Genomic DNA, 18548 nt, shown 5'->3' on the forward strand with positions numbered 1-18548 from the left:
ATATTCTTATACTAACCCACCACTTGGCACCTGAAATAACCTCATTTTCGCATATGCATTGTATTTTAGAGAATATTCTATTATTTCAGGAAATTGTACCTAAAAGCATATTAATGAATAAAACCTCGAACAAGCAACGAACCTATAAAAAACGAAGGCTAGCAGGCTCAGTAAGAGCCCAGGCCGATCATCCTGGTGAAGCCCAAGCCAATTGGTCAGGGGTCTTCTGGTCCCCTCCGACGCTCATTTTTAGCAAGCACTCCTCTAAGATTACTTAAGGGATAAGATTGTGAAGATATGGAAAGTATCACTTCGGGATCAAAGAGGAATCAAAGAAGATCAAGCGGAGATTTGAAAAGTTATCAAAGATCAATCTCATCCCGAAGCTATCAGCGTGTCAGGCCCACATGCATAAAAAATAAGCTTCCAAAACATCAGAGGAGACTTGGCGATGAAGTTGGACGAAGTTGGGCGCAAGGGTATAAAAGGAAGGGCTAGGCCGATCGGCCTGGACCCCCTAGGTCGATCGGCCAGAGACTTTCCTTGCTCCCCTCACTTTCCAATTTTTGCCACGTGCTCTCTAGACTATAAATACCCCGAAAATTCACCGAGTCCCGAATCAATCCACCAGAAGTCGATGAATAGAGGGACACACACCAGAGGGAGCTGAGGGCCGCTGCAAGTTTTCGACGTTGTCTACGAGATGTCTTAGGCTAGACCCTAGCCGCCATGGTCGTCCCTGCGCAGCGAAGCTATGGTGGAGTTCTGGAGCCGAGCCTCGTGATCATCAAGGCTTATGTACACACGATGGTGAGATCAATCTAATCTTGTGCTTACTTTGATCTACTATGATGCATGCTTATTTTCATATGTGTAGCTACCATATGCCTTTAGTAGGAATAGGTGTAATCGTGGTGATTAGTCTATGTCTTGTGGATACATCTTAGTAGTGTGTAGGAAATCGGTGTGATTACCCTTGCGTGGTGACAGCATGTGGGAGGAAAAGGCCGAACGATTGCATAATGTTGAGTAGGATCAATGGTGAGTATTGTGGGAGTCGTTGAGGTAAAGCTTTGGGAAACCGGAGGCATCAGCACGCACCTCGCAGTGGCAACCACAAGAAAGTAAGCCGCTTGCGAGCCGTCTTTCTGAGAGATGACTCTTTATCAAGGTGTTACATAAATTGGTTACCACTTTGGCTGGAACTACAATGAGAAGATGATAGACTCTTGCTATCCTTGGTGGTGTTATATCAATCTTTACATCAAGGTTACCCTTCATATGCAATCTATGCTTCATGTTAGGATTAGACCCATTAGATTAGATGGAAAGCCCTAGTCAGTTTGCTGCAGATACACAGATCGATAAACCTTGGATGGAATACTCTAAGGGAAAGGCTACAATGATTCGTGCGCTTGTGGTTCACAAATTGGCGTGCTAATTGCCGTCAACAGGGTCGGACAGATCACGGGGCACAAGGCAGATAGTCCAAGATGGCCGGCGGACAGTTCACTTGGAGGGTGAACATACCGTGGTGCACGACGAAGAGACTGGCGGCAACATGCTAGTCATACCGCGGGTCAGAAGCGATGACAGGATCAGCGATGACGACATAGAAGCGTGGTGGCTGATGGAGTTGTTGTTCTCTGTGGCGTGGCGACACGTGGCTCGAGCTTGGGATGTAGGTTTGCATAGAAGGAGCTTGCATGCTTCCAAATTAGCAAGGGCGCGAATCGATTCGAGTTGCACGTGTGGGTTACTGAAGCATGAATCGAAAGACGTGGTGATACCAAAGGGCTGAACTGGAAGGAAGTAAGCTGGAGTAATCTAGTTGGGTATGGCTACAGGAGATTACGGTGTAAGACGTCCGATGTAGTATGGCAGCAGTAGGAAGAGCAATGCTAGTGTGGCAATTCCGATATGTGACTCGGTAATGACTGTGTGTAGTCAGCTTGAGCATGGTGTGTTAGATTCGGTTGCTGTTTGGCTGGAGATGAATCTAATTTTGCTTAGTAGAAACTATGGTGATAGAAGAAAAGGGTGCATATTTGCAGGTGGAGTCATGGAGTTGGGAACTGCAGGGATAACAGTGTTTCTTCGAGCACTTCTTGATAGAGCGGCAAAGGCGATAGCTCAAGTTCGATGTACATGGAGGTTCGCGCAAGACAGCTTCAAGGTGGCGGAATATTCGCCAAGGTGGAGTTTGTTAGATATTGCGTCGAATATTTGTACGAGTCCAGTTACGATGGGACTTGAGTTGTATTTAGCAGTATAATGTAGAGTCCATGTCATACTCTGTAACCTGAACCTCCTCATAAATATGAGATAAGGACTGCTGTTGTAACCATGATGACATAGCGACAAGCTCGCAGGGGGAGGCGGCACGATGTCGGGATCCCGAAGCGACCGGTGTTGCGGTATTGGGGAGATGTGCCAGATCGTATCTCCGTTATTGTCTGTGATCATGCAAGTTCATCTCGATAGATCTAATCGTCGCTTCCGCAGGTGGAGATTGGCAGGCGGCTCGTCGCCTCGGAGAGCTAATTTCTAACACCTAGATTATCGTAGTGTCTTATGAGGTATCTAGTTCACCGCATGGAAGAAGCTAAAAGTACTTGTGATGAATTGATGATGTAATATATCCTGATTTGATCTTATCTAAATCAGACAAGTTGTTGCAAACCTTTATCTATGCTTGTTTGCCTTGTAGAAGTTGTAACTGAAATCCATCCAATTGTAGCATAGCAGCATCTCCTATCAAAATTCTTATCATTTGGGTCGCTAGAAGATCATGTGCCAATGGAGACAGTTGACAACCAGTGGGCTCGTTGCTTGTGGACCTGGCTTTGCTGCTAGTTGCTTTGCAGTGTGCATCCTCCTCCATGCAGTATTCGTCCTGTCTCGAACCGTACAGGGTAAAAGAAAAAATAGAACTGACATGCACCAGCCGGGAATCGAACCCGGGTCTGTACCGTGGCAGGGTACTATTCTACCACTAGACCACTGGTGCCACGATGATGTATTTGCTTGTGCGAAAGGTATTCTTCTTTATGCTTCTGGCCGCTGTTGCTCCGCTCGAGCTCTACAGGCCTTGGAGACGAGCGCAGCCAAACCACCAATCACCGATCCTTCCAAGCCGCTGCCATGATGGCAGATTTATACACAGGCACAAAAAACGACTGGATAGATGCAGCATCACAAGACCACATACCACTATTGAACAGCGCAGCCAAACCACCAATCACTTTGTCAACTGGAGCATCCAACATTTTGTCAAGACCACAACAGGTAAGGTAATTAGCCTAGCAAACTTTTCACGTCTAACATCCACCATCCAACAAAAACAAGCCAAAGCTTTGCAACGCCCAAGAGGAACCAACACCCCCCCCTGAACCTGACACCCGCCATGCCCGTGCTGTACAGTCAAGTCTCATCAACATAGGAAGGAACTCTCACTGGGCGCCCATGCCTGTGTCTTCCTCCTCTTCGCTACTCTGGTCACCATCACCGGCTATATTCAGCTTCGCAATGCTATCCAGGAACAGGTTGTCTTCTGTCTCGCTCACCTGCATGTGCAAACATCATCACTTCTGATGCAGGCTGATTCAAACTATCTTTTTTTTTTCTTCCAACATTAATGGCACCCAGAGTTTTACCAAAACATGATGCCTAGCAGAAGCAGGAATAGACTACTACATTCACTCACTACTTGATGTAAACAGATCTGACAGTGAAACAACCTACCGTTCTAGGTGCTTCCTTCACCACCAATCTCCCACCGTGACCTTCAATCACCTCAGAGCAAGCTTTGATTGCATTGGTAAGAACCAAGATGCCTTGTTCCTGTTCAAAAAGAACATACCAAATACATTAGAAACACATTCAAGCGCTAGATAAGTTGATAAGCAGGTACCCTTTGCCATTCAACATGAAGTTCCTAAAGGACCCAAACGTGTTTTCAAAGAAATTAAAAGCCTAGTAAGTATTGCTTCATGCACCCAAATTAGCAAATTACAATATCTATCCTCGTATCACCGTGCAACTCATTTCAAGTGTATATGCTCCCTTAGGGACTACAGTACTGCATGATATACATGTTCCCCTGACACAAGCAAATAGAACTCTAGATAGTGGCTAACAACTTGGAAATATTATATCAACAGAATCTGGAAACAAATTTAATAGAGATCAATACGCATGCCGTCCACAACCTATCCTTCATGTAATGAGCAGTGCCAATTCCTCAATAAAACACCAGTGCCGGGAAATTATTTTGCAAGGATGTACAGCATGGGCCTACATTAACATCCAAAATGAGATCGCCACAAACTAGGAAATGTACAAAGGTGAAAGCCATACTTATTTCAGTTTTAGGTTTCAAACATGGCAGCACCAATACTGTCATAGGTAGTAAAGACCCGGTCCAATAGGCCTAGTTGGCCCAGCCGACTGCCCATGACAAATACATTAAATCTATTTCTTGTGATGAATTTCGGTCTGGACTTTCCATGTGAAAAGGAGAGGAAAAAAAGGGGGGGAAAAGAAGAGGTAGAGCATAAGCCATCATTGCCCAGCAAAGTGAGAGGACGTAAACACCAACCTTGTCAAGGGTTTGCGTTGTAAGAACATATAGTGGAGCAGCGACCAGCTTCATCTTCACAGGGCAATCCTCAGTTCCAGCAGCTTCAGCTCTTCTCATGGCTTCCTGCAAAACTAAATGCAATCAGCAACTCAAACATATACTTGGAGTTCCATATGCAGTGACAAGAACAAACATGACCTTAATGTGGAGCACACCATCAAACTGAAAGCATTTCATCTCAACGTCCGCGCGAATCTTGAGTTCTTGTGAAATCATTCTCCTCCTAATGTCCTTGACCAGGGCTTCCTTAACCTCAAGGGTGACAGCTGGCACGACCTTAGTCACCTGTGTGAAGAGTCAGGAGAATCAATCAAATCTGAAAGATACTTCTCACAAGTTCTATATTGCTAAGGGATTACTTTGGACATGAATGATCAACATCAGCCCCAAGTAAGATTCATAAAAAATTACAAATAGCTTAACTGAATCTACCAATTCTTCATGTTGCTTCCATAAGAACTAAAAGTGAGATGACAGCATCACATATATGCACAACTCACAATCAAGCAATGGTTAAATCCATGTCATCGTCAAATTTATGCTTAAGTATCCTTGAGGCACCCAATCAGCCGAGCGTACCTCATGCTTATGATAAAATGAACAGTGAATGGAAGAACCTGGCAGCAGTTTACCCCCAGATTTCTTTCGTGATTCAGCCAACCGATTCCAAAGCCACAAAAAAGAAAAATCTAAATCAGGTAGTAATTCCATACACATTAACGAGAGACTCCAAGCCAACTACTGAGAATTTTTGTTCTAAAAAAACTACTGAGAATTAACAAATCGGGGGGGGGGGGGGGGGGGGGGGTAAGTTTGGGGGCCACCGAACCCCACAAACCACATTAGCCTTACATCCCTACTCAATTGCTTGCAAGGCAGTATGCATTAGCTGAAGTCAATTTGCACGACGAGACGGGCGCAAAGGGAAAATCTCCGAGAGGAACAAACAAACCTGCTCGCCATCGGGGCCAGTCTCCTCCTCGTGGTAGGTGAGTGGGTCGAGGATGACGTCGGGGTCCGCGGCGATGAGCTTGAAGGCGTCGAAGGCGTGCCCGTAGTTGCGGTAGAGCGGCCAGGCGACGCGTTCGTAGATGGTCTCGAGGTCGAGGTCGACGGTGTCGGCGACGTGGCGCATGATGGAGTGCACGAGCTTGGCCTTGTTGTAGCGGTCCTCGCAGGTGCGCGCCTCCTGGTCGGAGACGCGGCGCTTGGAGAGGTCGACGTAGCCCTTGTCGTGGTCGACGCGGAGGACGATGGCGGTCTCCTGGCGGCCGATCCTGACGAGGGAGGCGATGGAGCGGATGCGGCGGCGGGAGAGCTCGGTCTGGGGGATGAGGCCCTCGATGTTGTTGTACTCGAGGAGGGCGACGTAGACGCCCGTGTCGACGATGCGCCGCACCTGGATCATCACCGCCTCGTCCACCTCCGGGAGGCGCGCCTCGTACATCCGGCAATCGAGGTTCGGCATTGCGGCGGTCGCCGGAGTTGGGGTCTAGCAAGGGTTTTGGGAGGCGGCGAGGCGAGCACGGTGGTGGGTCGAAATGGAATTGGGGTTTCGGTTTCGGTTTCTCCGAGAGGGATGGAAATAGGGTCCCGTCTTTCTTTGTTTTATAGCGAGAGACGGGCGCTGGGGGTCGGCTGTTGTCCGGAAATGGTCTTGCCCAGCCGCGGCCCAAACCCGCATCAGCACCAATATGGTGGCCCATATAGGAAGAGATAGATGTTGGGGGCGTGGTAGGCCTTATGAGGCTTGGATCAGGCCCAGCTGGTCCCTAAAATTGATCATTGTTAAGTTGTTTTTAAAATTGATCGTTGTTAAGTGTTTTCCCTAATATGACATTTGTGATAATTTTACCCTTTTTAAGATTTACCAATCAAGTTGTTTTGAAGGTACTACTCGCAAAGAAAAGAAAAGGGTGGATACGAGTATTATTTCCCTCCTTTTCCTTTTAAGGAATAAAAGTGTATTTTTCATCCTTCAAGTATTACAGAAGCGTGTCATTCATCTCTCATATTTTATTTGGTACAAATCAACCCTTTAACTAACTAAATCGGTGCATTTATCATTCCCAAGTTCAGTTCAGTGGTATCTAATGGCGGTTTAAATCCCTACTAATATTGAGTCGAACATATAAATAAAAAAATTCAGTAAATCTTCTAAGTTGCCTGTCCTGTAAAAATTTATTGTAAAAATTAACGGAACCTATTCGCAACAAACTATTATATATAGCGATTAGCTCAACATCAGAGGTGGCCGATCATCAAGTAATAAAATAATTGCATGTCTTAGACCGATGTTATATGACACTAAATTATTATTATATTAAGATGAGCTAAATAAAATAAAGAGTATAAATACCTTGTGCGCGTCCAAAAGAAAAAGGCAATTGGCAGCTCCTGCCCTGCGCTCCGCGGTTCGTCCGGTATAAATACCTTTCGTCTGTCTCCTCCCTCCCCTCCAAGTCCAAGGCTCGCGGCGGCGCCTCCCCTCCGTTCGGCTCCCTTTGATACCTAGCCGCCACGCCAAGCACCTCACCCTCCACTCCACTCCACTTCGATCCCTTCCCTCCCCACGCCGCCGAGGTCGCCGCCCCGCCCAGGTAATCCCACCCTCTCCATTGCTACTTATTCTCGTGTTTTGTTTTCCCCGCCGTTCCCTTTCGTGTTGGCCGTTCGCGATGAGGTGCTTACGGTTGCTGCGCAGGGGCTTCCTCTCCATGCTCCCATCCAAGAGGTCCGCGGGCGCCGACGGCGGCCAGCCCAAGAGGTCCAAGGTTGGGGAATCGCCGCCCGCCGCCACCGCCAGTAATGGCAGTCGGAATGGGGCGCCGCCGGAGATCGACGAGGACCTGCACAGCAGGCAGCTCGCCGTCTACGGCAGGGAGACAATGCGCCGCCTCTTCGCCTCCGACGTCCTCGTCTCTGGACTCAATGGCCTGGGTGCTGAGATTGGTTCGTCTGTCCCCTTTCCCATCCTCCATTTTCAGAATCGTTTATGTTTTGCTCAAAGTTTAGGCCAGCCCACGCATAAAGTGTCACATACCGGCTGATTCTATCAAGCAACAACATACCAACTGTTTTCACGTCATTAAACAATTCTACTGCAAGTCATTAAACAATTCTGCTGCTCTTTTGCAGCAAAGAATCTAGCTCTTGCTGGAGTTAGATCTGTCACTATACATGATGCCAAGAATGTGGACATGTGGGACCTGTCTGCCAATTTCTTTTTGTCAGAGCAAGATATTGGAAAGAACAGGGCAGTTGCTTGTGTATCCAAGTTGCAAGAGCTGAACAATGCTGTCCTGGTCTCTGCTCTAACAGAGGAATTGACAAAAGAGCACTTGTCTAAGTTCCAGGTTTGTCTCCAATTCTCAGCACCATCTTCTGTTCTTGTCAACTTGCAGTGTCTTTTGGTCTTCAACATGCTATGCGTGCTGTGGTTGCTCACATCTGCCAATGTTTGTTGCCTGCTGAAGCATTACACTTCTGATGATTTCACATAATTCTTGTCTACCTGATATGGTTGCCTAACTCACAACTTGATTGATGCTGCAGGCTGTTGTTTTCACTGATATAAGTCTAGACAAGGCTTATGAATTTGACGACTACTGTCACAGCCACCAGCCTCCAATCTCCTTCATCAAAGCTGAAGTTTGTGGCCTTTTCGGTAGCGCCTTTTGTGATTTTGGACCCGAGTTTACCGTACATGATGTCGATGGTGAAGATCCACATACCGGTATAATTGCATCTATCAGCAATGACAGTCCTGCAATGGTGTCCTGTGTTGATGATGAGCGGCTTGAGTTTCAGGACGGTGATCTCGTTGTTTTCTCTGAGGTCCAGGGCATGGTAGAATTGAATGATGGGAAACCAAGAAAGGTAAAAAATGCTAGGCCATTTTCATTCTGCATCGAGGATGATACAAGTACCTATGGTGTTTATACAAAAGGTGGAATTGTTACACAAGTGAAGGAACCAAAGGTTCTACGTTTCAAGGCACTAAGAGATGCTATGAGAGATCCTGGCGATTTCCTTCTGAGTGACTTTTCAAAATTTGAACGGTCCCCTGTGCTTCACCTAGCATTTCAAGCACTGGATAATTTTAAGAAAGCGCATGGGCGATATCCTACTGCTGGTTGTGAGCAGGATGCTCAAAGCTTTCTGAAGTTTGCTGCTGATATTAATGAAGCATCAGTTGATTCTAAGCTGGAAAAAATTGATGAGAAGTTGCTCCGGCATTTTGCAAGTGGTTCTCGAGCTGTTTTGAACCCAATGGCTGCTATGTTTGGTGGTATTGTTGGTCAGGAAGTTGTGAAGGCATGTTCAGGGAAATTCCATCCGCTTTTCCAGGTTTGTGTTATGAATAGTAATACTTTCTTTGTCACATTGCCATCCCTTATCTTTGTCTGACGGAACTCCACTGTATGCAGTTCTTCTACTTTGATTCTGTCGAATCTCTCCCTAAGTACCAGTTGGATCCCCAAGACCTGAAGCCATCAAACAGCCGCTATGATGCTCAGATCTCTGTATTTGGTTCCAAGCTTCAGAAGAAGCTGCAAGATGCAAATATTTTCGTTGTGGGTTCTGGTGCCCTTGGATGTGAATTCTTGAAGAACCTTGCCTTAATGGGTGTCTCTTGCAGCTCCAAGGGAAAGCTAACTATAACAGATGATGATGCCATCGAGAAAAGCAATTTGAGCCGCCAATTTCTATTCCGTGACTGGAACATTGGACAGGCAAAGTCTATTGTAGCAGCAGCTGCCGCCAGCACTATCAACCCCAGCCTCCAAATTGATGCTCTTCAGAACCGTGCTTGTCCAGATACCGAAAATGTGTTCCATGACACATTCTGGGATGGACTGAATGTGGTCATCAATGCACTTGATAATGTTAACGCTAGGATGTATATGGACATGAGGTGCCTGTACTTCCAGAAGCCACTACTGGAGTCAGGGACATTGGGTGCAAAATGCAATACTCAAATGGTCATTCCTCACCTTACTGAAAATTATGGAGCTTCAAGAGACCCACCTGAGAAGCAGGCACCCATGTGCACAGTTCATTCGTTTCCACACAATATTGATCATTGCTTGACATGGGCTCGTTCAGAGTTTGAGGGTTTGCTAGAGAAAACACCAAATGAAGTGAATTCTTTTCTGTCTAATCCTGCTCAATATGCTGCTGCCATGAGGAAGGCAGGTGATGCCCAGGCAAGAGAATTACTTGAGCGTGTCTCTGAATGTCTTGGCAAGGAGAGATGCATTACATTTGAGGACTGCATAACTTGGGCCCGACTTAGGTATGCTAAAATGTTCTGCTTGGCATTTTTATATTCTTCTCTGTAATGATTTCCATTACTATTTTCTGCATGTCTAATGGAATTCCGCATCTTCCTCCTGCATGCATAAGAAAATATGGGTCCATAACCACAAATAATTATGCCCTTGTACTGTTATATATTACCAACTTGCCTTTGTAGTCCAGGACTGTTAAGATTGACTTGAGATCTATCTTTTTTTTTCAGAAGGTACACCTTCAGAGTTTTCTTTTTGTAAGATTAACAAACTTCCCTTTGTTTTTCTTGAGCAGGTTTGAAGATTATTTCTCAAACCGTGTGAAGCAGCTCACATTCACTTTTCCTGAAGATGCTTCTACTAGCACGGGCACTCCTTTCTGGTCTGCCCCAAAGCGCTTTCCTCGGCCTCTGCAATTTTCAGCCACTGATTCATCTCAAATTCACTTCATCATGTCTGCTTCAATACTGAGAGCAGAGTCATTTGGAATTGCTATACCTGACTGGGCAAAGAACACAAGTAATCTGGCTGAGGCGGTCAATAAGGTTGCAGTTCCTGAATTTAAGCCAAAGAAAGGGGTTAATATTGTGACAGATGAGAAGGCAACTAACCTTTCTAGCACCTCGGTTGATGATGTTGCTGTTATTGATGAGCTTCTTTCCAAGTTAGAAGAATGTGCAAAGAATCTGCCTCCAGGATTCCAAATGAAACCTATCCAATTTGAGAAGGTGAGTATTCCAACATCTTTATGCAAATCTAAGGTTCAAAGATCTTTTTGCCTTTTGTCTCTGCAAATTCTGCTGCCATTCTCTGTTGTTTATAGTTTTTCTTCCTGATGTTTGTATCTAGCCAATGTCTTCTTTACTCTTAGTAAACAAGTTATGCCTACTTATCAGCACCATAAGTAGTTTACAATCTACCTGTTTATTTATTTTTGGAGGACAGTTGGTCCTGGTGTTGCAAATCATTATTTCATTTATCTCATTGTTGGTGACATTTGGCTGTCCTGGATTCCGATATGCTTCCTGCTCTTCCTTTATGACAACATTAAGTTTTTTTTCACTGTCAGATGTTCTGGACTTTATGTCTGCATCCTTGAACTAAAATAATGCTGAAAAAGCAAACCTCGTGCTAGATGTATGGCAGATACTGAGTTGTCATTCCTCATTACATCATCATGAAATTGCTGGTCTTACGTTCCCTTTGCTTTTTTCCAGGACGATGACACTAATTTTCACATGGATTTAATATCCGGGTTTGCGAACATGCGTGCTAGGAACTATAGCATTCCCGAGGTTGACAAGTTGAAGGCCAAGTTCATTGCTGGAAGAATCATCCCTGCTATTGCAACTTCGACAGCCATGGCCACAGGTCTTGTGTGCCTCGAGCTATACAAGGTTATTGCTGGGGAGCACCCTATTGAGGACTACCGCAACACATTCGCCAACCTAGCGCTGCCTCTGTTCTCGATGGCCGAGCCTGTTCCAGCCAAGGCGATGAAGCACCAAGACCTTAGCTGGACTGTATGGGATCGATGGTCGATCAAGGGCGACCTGACTGTTGCGGAGCTGGTGCAGTGGTTCAGCAACAAGGGCCTCAGCGCTTACAGCATGTCCTGCGGCACGTCTCTGCTGTACAACAGCATGTTTGCGAGGCACAAGGAAAGACTGCAGAAGAAGGTTGTTGATGTGGCGAGGGAAGTCGCTAAGGTGGAGGTCCCCGAGTACAGGAGGCACATAGATTTAGTGGTGGCCTGTGAGGATGATGATGGGAACGACATTGATATCCCTCTCGTGTCCGTCTATTTCCGGTAGTCAGCTTCCTTCTGGGAAGAAAGATGGCTACGTTCTTTGTGTGAGACCTGCCACTGAAAACACTCTAGTTTGCTCTTGTGTCGGAAACAGTACGGAATCACCCGGTTTAATTGGTTGCCACATTGGCGTTGGTAGCTGTATCTATCTATCTAGCATCCTAGTTTCCTGTTAAGCTGCTGTAGTTATATGAGAGAATGGGGATAGTGCCATTTAATCTGACTAATGACTATTCGTTTTAGTTTTTCTAGTGTCCAGAAAAATCAAGATGAATAGTAATTTGTGACGGAGAGAGTAATAACGAAACTTTTTGGTAGACTTTGCAAATATATGTAATTGAAAACGTACAAAGTGAAATTTTGGATGAATTTCTACTTAAATTACAGGTCCACTAACGAGATAAGATCCAAATGGGATGAATGGAACATGGGAGTCCCGTAATCAATTGGGTCTACCAAGTACGGTTACCAGTCATGGTCAACAGTTGAGAGGCGTTCGTTTTGGGATCATATTGTTTCTTTTGCTAAATAGTTTTTTATTTCACACTTGATGATCCAAAAAAACAAATGACAACCTCCCTAAAAGAAAGGTAGGACTAACTAACCGCATGTGCTTCTCTTCTTCTTATTTTTTTTATTGATCACAATATATATAGGCTAAAATTTTGGTTACCTGCCCTGCCCTGCCCATCATTTTGTCTCAAAGTGGGTGAGAATTAGAAGAAGCTAGGAGGGCCTCGGTGCAAACATTTTCTTTCGGTCCAGAATAGATCCACAGTTCCACAACCACCGCACACCTGGGGAGAAAAGAACCAAAGAAAAAAAGGGTTTCCATTTCATTGTTCTTTGGCTGCTGCTCTGCTCTGCTCTGGTTTGGCCGCGTCCAAGCTGCTGCCTTTTCAGTTTCCCCTACCATTCGTTCACGCGTTTCCCCCGCCGCAGAGCAGATCTCATCATTCGCGTCGCGCCGTCGCCACCAAACACCACAATTCCTCGCTTTCCCATCTGCTGCTTCCTTTCCTTCCCCATGCCATTGCCCATTCCCCGCTTCCTCTTCTTGCTCTTCCCTGCGAATGGAGCCGCCGCCGCTGCTCCGGCTTCTCCTGCCGCTGGCTTCTCTTTCCTGCCTGCTGCTCGCCCGCGGTAGTGCAGGTCGGTGTCCTCGGATTTTGGCCCCCTTGTTTTTCTGCTCAAGTGGCTGGCCTCATCTATTTGTACTGACGGTGATTGTCCTCTTGTATGTCTTGGTTGTACAGCGATCGGAGTTCTAGGAGGAGGAATCGGTGCCGACGGCTGGAGCAGCAGCAGCAGCACCATACTACCTACTGCTCATCATCTTGGGTGAGTGAGTGATGACAATTTACAAATTTTCCTCTTTTTTACGTTTTCTTTTCGAGCAGCGATATCCTTTCTATTTCTATCTGCTCATTTATTCATAATTTCGACAGCCAGACGTGGAATTGGAAAAAGAAAAGTATGTTTTTGCCTGCCGATTTTTGGGCTGATGGCTGCACTGCATAGATATGAATTATTATTTGGATATTGCTGTCCTAGAGCTTAAGAACCGATCAGATGTTGCCTTATCGAGGGGTGTACTTTTCCTCACTAATCAAATAGACATCAAATTTGCCTACAAAGCAGTCTCCTCTATGATTCAGCGTTTGTTGAATTGGAATTTGGTGCACCATTTATATGGTAGTATGGAACATTAGCAATTGCATAGAATAGGCTGTCAACATACAGTATACTAGTTACATCTCTGTGATTTTTTAACTCCATTGTACCAAATGCTGCTTTGCATTGTTCTCTTTTTTTTGTTTACAAAGTTGTCAAATTTCATGCCAGATGCATTCGGCGCATTTGACACTCAAAACTTCGGGACCGATTAGTTTCCCACTCAAATCACATGCAATTAATTGTTCTTTGTATTGTTTCCTGTTACAGAAACCTCATAAATGGGCATGCTAGAAGATTACTGCACATTGGTGATAAATATACTGCATTTCTCCAAGCACCTCCTCCTATTCACAAGAAGCGGCACAAGCATCATAAAAGCCCGCAAAAACTATCACCAGTGCCTGCTCCATCACCCTCACCACTCAATGCTCCACCTCGAGCCTCGCCATCACCATCTGCTTCTATACCTGCAATATCTCCAGGATTTCATCCACTGGCAGCCCCTTCAGAACCACTTAGTACTTTGCCTTCCCCTCCACCGCACAAGCATTCATGGAGAAACTACAGGATAGTAACTGCAGGGAGCGCAGTTTTTCTTGTCATGGCAGCAGCTTCTGTGATGTACTGTCGAGCTAAGAAAGTTGGCAGTGTCAGGCCGTGGGCTACAGGATTAAGCGGGCAACTGCAACGAGCATTTGTGACAGGTAAATTTCGTTATGTTCTGTGTGCATTTGCTATGCTTGTCTACTTCAATTTCAACTTACACCATGGCATATGATCATGTGTCCAGGTGTACCTGCATTGAAACGATCCGAGCTGCAAGCAGCCTGTGAGGACTTTAGCAATATAGTTGGTTCTACGTCTAGCTGCATGCTGTACAAGGGAACATTATCGAGTGGAGTTGAGATAGCAGTTGTGTCGAGCTCAATAACATCCGTCAAGGATTGGTCAAAAGAATGTGAATCCCACTTCAGGAAGAAGGTAGCATGCTAGTTACTTGCACGCACAAAAATATATTGTGTTTTGCATAATGCACACTTATAAATGAATTGCCTCTGCTTCAGATTACAACTCTATCCAAAGTTAGCCACAAGAATTTCATGAATCTGCTTGGGTATTGTGAGGAAGATCATCCTTTTACTAGAGCAATGGTCTTTGAATATGCTCCAAATGGAACACTTTTTGAGCATCTGCATGGTAAGTGACTTACGAAAGCATCAACTTAGTATGGATCTCATATCAGTGGCAAATATATATCGTATCGCTACTTGACAATGTGTTTGCTTGCGTTGCAGTTAGAGAGGCTGAGAACCTGGACTGGACGACGCGGCTTAGGGTATCGATGGGGATAGCTTATTGTCTAGAGCACATGCAGCAGATGAATCCACCTATTGTGCCAAGGAATTTTGACTCGAGTACTATATACCTCACTGATGATTTTGCTGCAAAGGTCTCGGACCTTGATTTCTGGAGTGACACCAAGGGATTGAAATCCAATTCCAGCTTAGCCACTGATGACTCCACAATTTCAGACATAGATGGTATCGTGCATCAGTTTGGTATAATATTGCTGGAGATATTAACCGGAAAAGTTCCCTACTGTGAGGAAGACGGGTCACTGGAGCAGTGGGCATCACACTACTTCGATGGTAACATGTGTCTTGCGGAGCTGATGGACTCAAGCCTGAGCTCGTTCCCCGAAGAAGCTGCGCGTGCATTGTGCGAGGTTGCGAGGTCCTGCATTGAGCTGGATCCGAAGAAGAGACCACAGATGGCGCAGGTCGCCACTTGGATGAAGGAGATCACCTCGCTGGGGCCTGAGGGAGCGACTCCAAAGGTGTCTCCGCTGTGGTGGGCGGAGCTGGAGATCATGTCTTCTGAAGCTAGCTGATGCCTGATTATGAAACGACCATCCGCATGCAGCAATTTCTTGTCTGTTGTGATTAGAAATTCTTTGGTTGGTTATGTGGTTGCTGAGCCTGAAGAAGGGTCGTATAGTTTGGTTTCTTTCTTTCTGGTGGTAGCACCGTGTTGCATGTAATATATTACCAAAAGAGTAAAGTTCATCACCGGTCCTCAAACTTGTATCGGTGTGTCGTCCCGGTCCCCAAACTTGCAAAATGCGTAATCAGCTCCCCAAACTTGCTAGTTGAATCATATATCGAATTATATAGGTCCCAAATCTTCTTAATTCAAGTTAAGCCAGCTATGTGGCATGCAGACTGTGCATTATATGGAACTGGTAGGTGGGCCCACATGTCAGCCCCGTCTCTCCACTCAATCCTCCCCTCTCTCCTTAAAAGGCCTCCACGGGCCCTTTACTTTGGGTTGCATAATAACAAGAGCTGATTTGGGGACTCAATTTAACTTTCTGTTCTTTGAATCTTTTTACTTTGGGTTGCTCCACGGGCCCTTTACTTTGGGTTGCATAATAACAAGATAGAGCTGATTGGCTTGCTCCCCAAACCAAAATCATTCATTGTCCAGGTAACCAACAATCTCCAATTTCTTTCCTTGTAATATGGTTGCGAATCACACGGAGGGAGAGGATGAAACGGTGGAGGGAGAGGTGGAGAGATTACGTCGTGCGACCCAAGTCGCCCGCGGTCGTCTCGTTGCCCCTCCCCTCGCCTCGCATAGCTATAAATCAAAAGCAGCCTCAGCCTCAAATCCCATCCTCCGCTCCCGACTCCCAGCCCAAGAAACAACATCCCCAATTCCAGTCATGGAGACCACCATCGGGTCCGTGGACGGCCACCGTGCAGCGGCGAGCGGCGCCGTTGCCTGCCCTGCCGCGTCCGCGCCGGGCTGCCCCTACCTGACGTCGGCGCCGGTTTCCACCCCAGGGGACGCGACGCTGGGGCGCCACCTTGCCCGGCGGCTGGTGCAGGTGGGCGTGAGCGACGTGTTCGCCGTCCCCGGGGACTTCAACCTGACGCTGCTGGACCACCTGATCGCGGAGCCCGGGCTCCGGCTGGTGGGCTGCTGCAACGAGCTCAACGCCGGGTACGCCGCCGACGGGTACGCGCGCGCCCGCGGCGTTGGCGCCTGCGCCGTGACCTTCACCGTCGGCGGCCTCAGCGTGCTGAACGCCATCGCCGGCGCCTACAGCGAGAACCTGCCGGTGATCTGCATCGTGGGCGGGCCCAACTCCAATGACTACGGCACCAACCGCATCCTCCACCACACCATCGGGCTCGCCGACTTCTCGCAGGAGCTGCGCTGCTTCCAGCCCGTCACCTGCCACCAGGCCGTCGTCAACAACCTCGACGACGCGCACGAGCAGATCGACAGGGCCATCTCCACCGCGCTCAGGGAGAGCAAGCCCGTCTACATCAGCGTCAGCTGCAACCTGCCGGGGATGCCGCACCCGACGTTCACGAGAGACCCAGTGCCATACTTCCTGGCGCCAAGGTAGGTTTGGTTTGCTTGCTTTGTTTCCATTCTTCAATTCCATGATGGATCAAACAAACAAAAACACCATTGCATGCAAATATGATGTAGGCTGAGCAACCAGATGGGTTTGGAGGCCGCCGTCGAGGCCACCGTCGCGTTCCTTGACAAGGCCGTGAAGCCGGTGATGGTGGCCGGCCCCAAGCTCCGCGTGGCCAAGGCCGGCGAGGCCTTCGTCGAGCTGGCGGAGGCGAGCGGGTACGCGGTGGCGGCCATGCCGTCGGCCAAGGGCCTGGTGCCGGAGACGCTGCCGCGCTTCCTGGGCACCTACTGGGGCGCCGTGAGCACGGCCTTCTGCGCCGAGATCGTGGAGTCGGCGGACGCCTACCTGTTCGCGGGGCCCATCTTCAACGACTACAGCTCGGTGGGCTACTCGTTCCTGCTGAAGAAGGACAAGGCGGTGGTGGTGCAGCCGGACCGCGTCACCGTCGGCAACGGCCCCACCTTCGGGTGCGTGATGATGAGGGATTTCCTGTCGGAGCTGGGGCGGCGCGTGCGGCGCAACACCACCGCCTACGACAACTACCGGAGGATCTTCGTGCCGGAGGGGCAGCCGGCGGAGAGCGAGGCCGGCGAGCCCCTGCGCGTGAACGTCCTGTTCAAGCACATCCAGAGGATGCTGACGCCCGACAGCGCCGTCCTGGCCGAGACGGGAGACTCGTGGTTCAACTGCCAGAAGCTAAGGCTGCCGGAAGGATGCGGGTGCGAATGCTTTAGTAGTAGTAGTTGTTGTTGTTCCTGTCAGTACAAGTAGCATGCTGTGTATATACGCAGGGTTAGTTGACTAAGCTGTGCAGGCTCGTGCTCCACCATGGTGCCTTGTGCAGGTACGAGTTCCAGATGCAGTACGGCTCCATCGGCTGGTCGGTGGGGGCGCTGCTCGGCTACGCGCAGGGAGCCGCCGGCAAGAGGGTCATCGCCTGCATCGGCGACGGCAGCTTCCAGGTTTAATTATGTATATTGTTAGTTGCTCTGAATATGTCACATGTGATGATGATTTTCTGATGAATGTAATGCAATGCAATGCAATGTAAAAAACGTAGGTGACCGCCCAGGACGTGTCCACGATGCTCCGGTGCGAGCAGAATAGCATCATCTTCCTCATCAACAACGGCGGCTACACCATCGAGGTGGAGATCCACGACGGGCCCTACAACGTGATCAAGAACTGGAACTACACGGGGCTCGTGGACGCCATCCACAACGGCGAGGGCAAGTGCTGGACGGCCAAGGTGGCGTGCGAGGAGGAGCTCACGGCCGCCATCGACACGGCCACCGGGGAGAAGGAGGACTGCCTCTGCTTCATCGAGGTGGTGGCGCACAAGGACGACACCAGCAAGGAGCTCCTCGAGTGGGGATCCAGGGTCTCCGCAGCAAACTCCAGGCCACCAAACCCGCAGTAGACATATAGATCGATGACCAGCATGCACCAAGATTATTGTGTCTGTCGTCCAGCGTCTCGATTATCTGAATTCAGGACCCAAATACTAATAAAGTAGCTACAGGGAGATTCTTTTATTTCCATGCATCAGTATACATGCTGCACACGCATGATGGATTGATGGTTAACTGGACATCATTAGCATGCAAGATGAGTACACAAGGATTATAATCGAGCTACACCATGTGATTTTGCCTGACCACTGACGAGAGAGGCAAAAAAAATAAATAA

General features: G+C 47.7%; 4 protein-coding genes and 1 non-coding gene across 6 annotated transcripts; 3 read left to right on the forward strand and 2 right to left on the reverse strand.

Annotated features, from left to right (window-relative positions):
* Positions 1–2939: 2939 nt before the first annotated feature.
* TRNAG-GCC lies at positions 2940–3010 on the reverse strand. Its single transcript has one exon. It is a non-coding gene; the product is annotated as a tRNA-Gly (tRNA).
* Positions 3011–3264: 254 nt separating this feature from the next.
* Positions 3265–6110, reverse strand: LOC101784261 (eukaryotic translation initiation factor 2 subunit alpha homolog). The gene is made up of 5 exons (XM_004958733.2): positions 5595–6110; positions 4781–4927; positions 4601–4705; positions 3745–3843; positions 3265–3566 (listed from the first exon to the last, which is right to left on the reverse strand). Exons 1-5 carry the CDS (start codon positions 6108–6110, stop codon positions 3453–3455), a joined length of 981 nt encoding a protein of 326 aa, XP_004958790.1. The 3' UTR covers positions 3265–3452.
* Positions 6111–7116: 1006 nt separating this feature from the next.
* On the forward strand, positions 7117–11991 carry LOC101784654 (ubiquitin-activating enzyme E1 3). 2 transcript variants are annotated; one of them, XM_004958735.2, is made up of 7 exons: positions 7117–7242; positions 7347–7594; positions 7781–7998; positions 8198–8992; positions 9073–9941; positions 10232–10664; positions 11154–11991. In XM_004958735.2, exons 2-7 carry the CDS (start codon positions 7360–7362, stop codon positions 11748–11750), a joined length of 3147 nt encoding a protein of 1048 aa, XP_004958792.1. In that variant the 5' UTR covers positions 7117–7242; positions 7347–7359; the 3' UTR covers positions 11751–11991. The 2 variants fall into 2 exon arrangements, with proteins under 2 accessions (XP_004958792.1, XP_004958791.1); XM_004958734.2 differs by lacking the exon at positions 7117–7242 and having other exon boundaries at positions 7321–7594.
* A 554-nt stretch (positions 11992–12545) lies between these two features.
* LOC101785322 (inactive receptor-like serine/threonine-protein kinase At2g40270) lies at positions 12546–15605 on the forward strand. The gene is made up of 6 exons (XM_004958736.3): positions 12546–12898; positions 13003–13087; positions 13691–14127; positions 14214–14404; positions 14488–14620; positions 14719–15605. Exons 1-6 carry the CDS (start codon positions 12820–12822, stop codon positions 15312–15314), a joined length of 1521 nt encoding a protein of 506 aa, XP_004958793.1. The 5' UTR covers positions 12546–12819; the 3' UTR covers positions 15315–15605.
* A 543-nt stretch (positions 15606–16148) lies between these two features.
* On the forward strand, positions 16149–18316 carry LOC101785721 (pyruvate decarboxylase 2). Its single transcript, XM_004958737.2, has 4 exons — positions 16149–16837; positions 16928–17578; positions 17704–17821; positions 17920–18316. Exons 1-4 carry the CDS (start codon positions 16149–16151, stop codon positions 18277–18279), a joined length of 1818 nt encoding a protein of 605 aa, XP_004958794.1. The 3' UTR covers positions 18280–18316.
* The last annotated feature ends 232 nt before the right edge of the window (positions 18317–18548 follow it).

This window comes from Setaria italica, chromosome II (assembly GCF_000263155.2).
Source record: "Setaria italica strain Yugu1 chromosome II, Setaria_italica_v2.0, whole genome shotgun sequence".
Lineage (NCBI taxonomy): Eukaryota > Viridiplantae > Streptophyta > Magnoliopsida > Poales > Poaceae > Setaria > Setaria italica.

Excerpts from the sequence above, each read along its gene's own strand:
- LOC101784261 (XM_004958733.2), bottom strand. The coding sequence starts at position 6,110 with ATGCCGAACCTCGATTGCCGGATGTACGAGGCGCGCCTCCCGGAGGTG. Across the intron at positions 4,928-5,594 it reads CTGGCCCCGATGGCGAGCAG|GTGACTAAGGTCGTGCCAGC; the intron begins GTTTGTTTGTTC and ends CTCTTCACACAG. Across the intron at positions 4,706-4,780 it reads ATGGTGTGCTCCACATTAAG|GAAGCCATGAGAAGAGCTGA; the intron begins GTCATGTTTGTT and ends TTAGTTTTGCAG.
- LOC101784654 (XM_004958734.2), top strand. The coding sequence starts at position 7,321 with ATGAGGTGCTTACGGTTGCTGCGCAGGGGCTTCCTCTCCATGCTCCCA. Across the intron at positions 8,993-9,072 it reads AATTCCATCCGCTTTTCCAG|TTCTTCTACTTTGATTCTGT; the intron begins GTTTGTGTTATG and ends CACTGTATGCAG. Across the intron at positions 10,665-11,153 it reads AACCTATCCAATTTGAGAAG|GACGATGACACTAATTTTCA; the intron begins GTGAGTATTCCA and ends GCTTTTTTCCAG.
- LOC101785322 (XM_004958736.3), top strand. The coding sequence starts at position 12,820 with ATGGAGCCGCCGCCGCTGCTCCGGCTTCTCCTGCCGCTGGCTTCTCTT. Across the intron at positions 13,088-13,690 it reads CCTACTGCTCATCATCTTGG|AAACCTCATAAATGGGCATG; the intron begins GTGAGTGAGTGA and ends TTCCTGTTACAG. Across the intron at positions 14,128-14,213 it reads GCAACGAGCATTTGTGACAG|GTGTACCTGCATTGAAACGA; the intron begins GTAAATTTCGTT and ends TCATGTGTCCAG.
- LOC101785721 (XM_004958737.2), top strand. The coding sequence starts at position 16,149 with ATGGAGACCACCATCGGGTCCGTGGACGGCCACCGTGCAGCGGCGAGC. Across the intron at positions 16,838-16,927 it reads CCATACTTCCTGGCGCCAAG|GCTGAGCAACCAGATGGGTT; the intron begins GTAGGTTTGGTT and ends AATATGATGTAG. Across the intron at positions 17,579-17,703 it reads AGGCTGCCGGAAGGATGCGG|GTACGAGTTCCAGATGCAGT; the intron begins GTGCGAATGCTT and ends TGCCTTGTGCAG.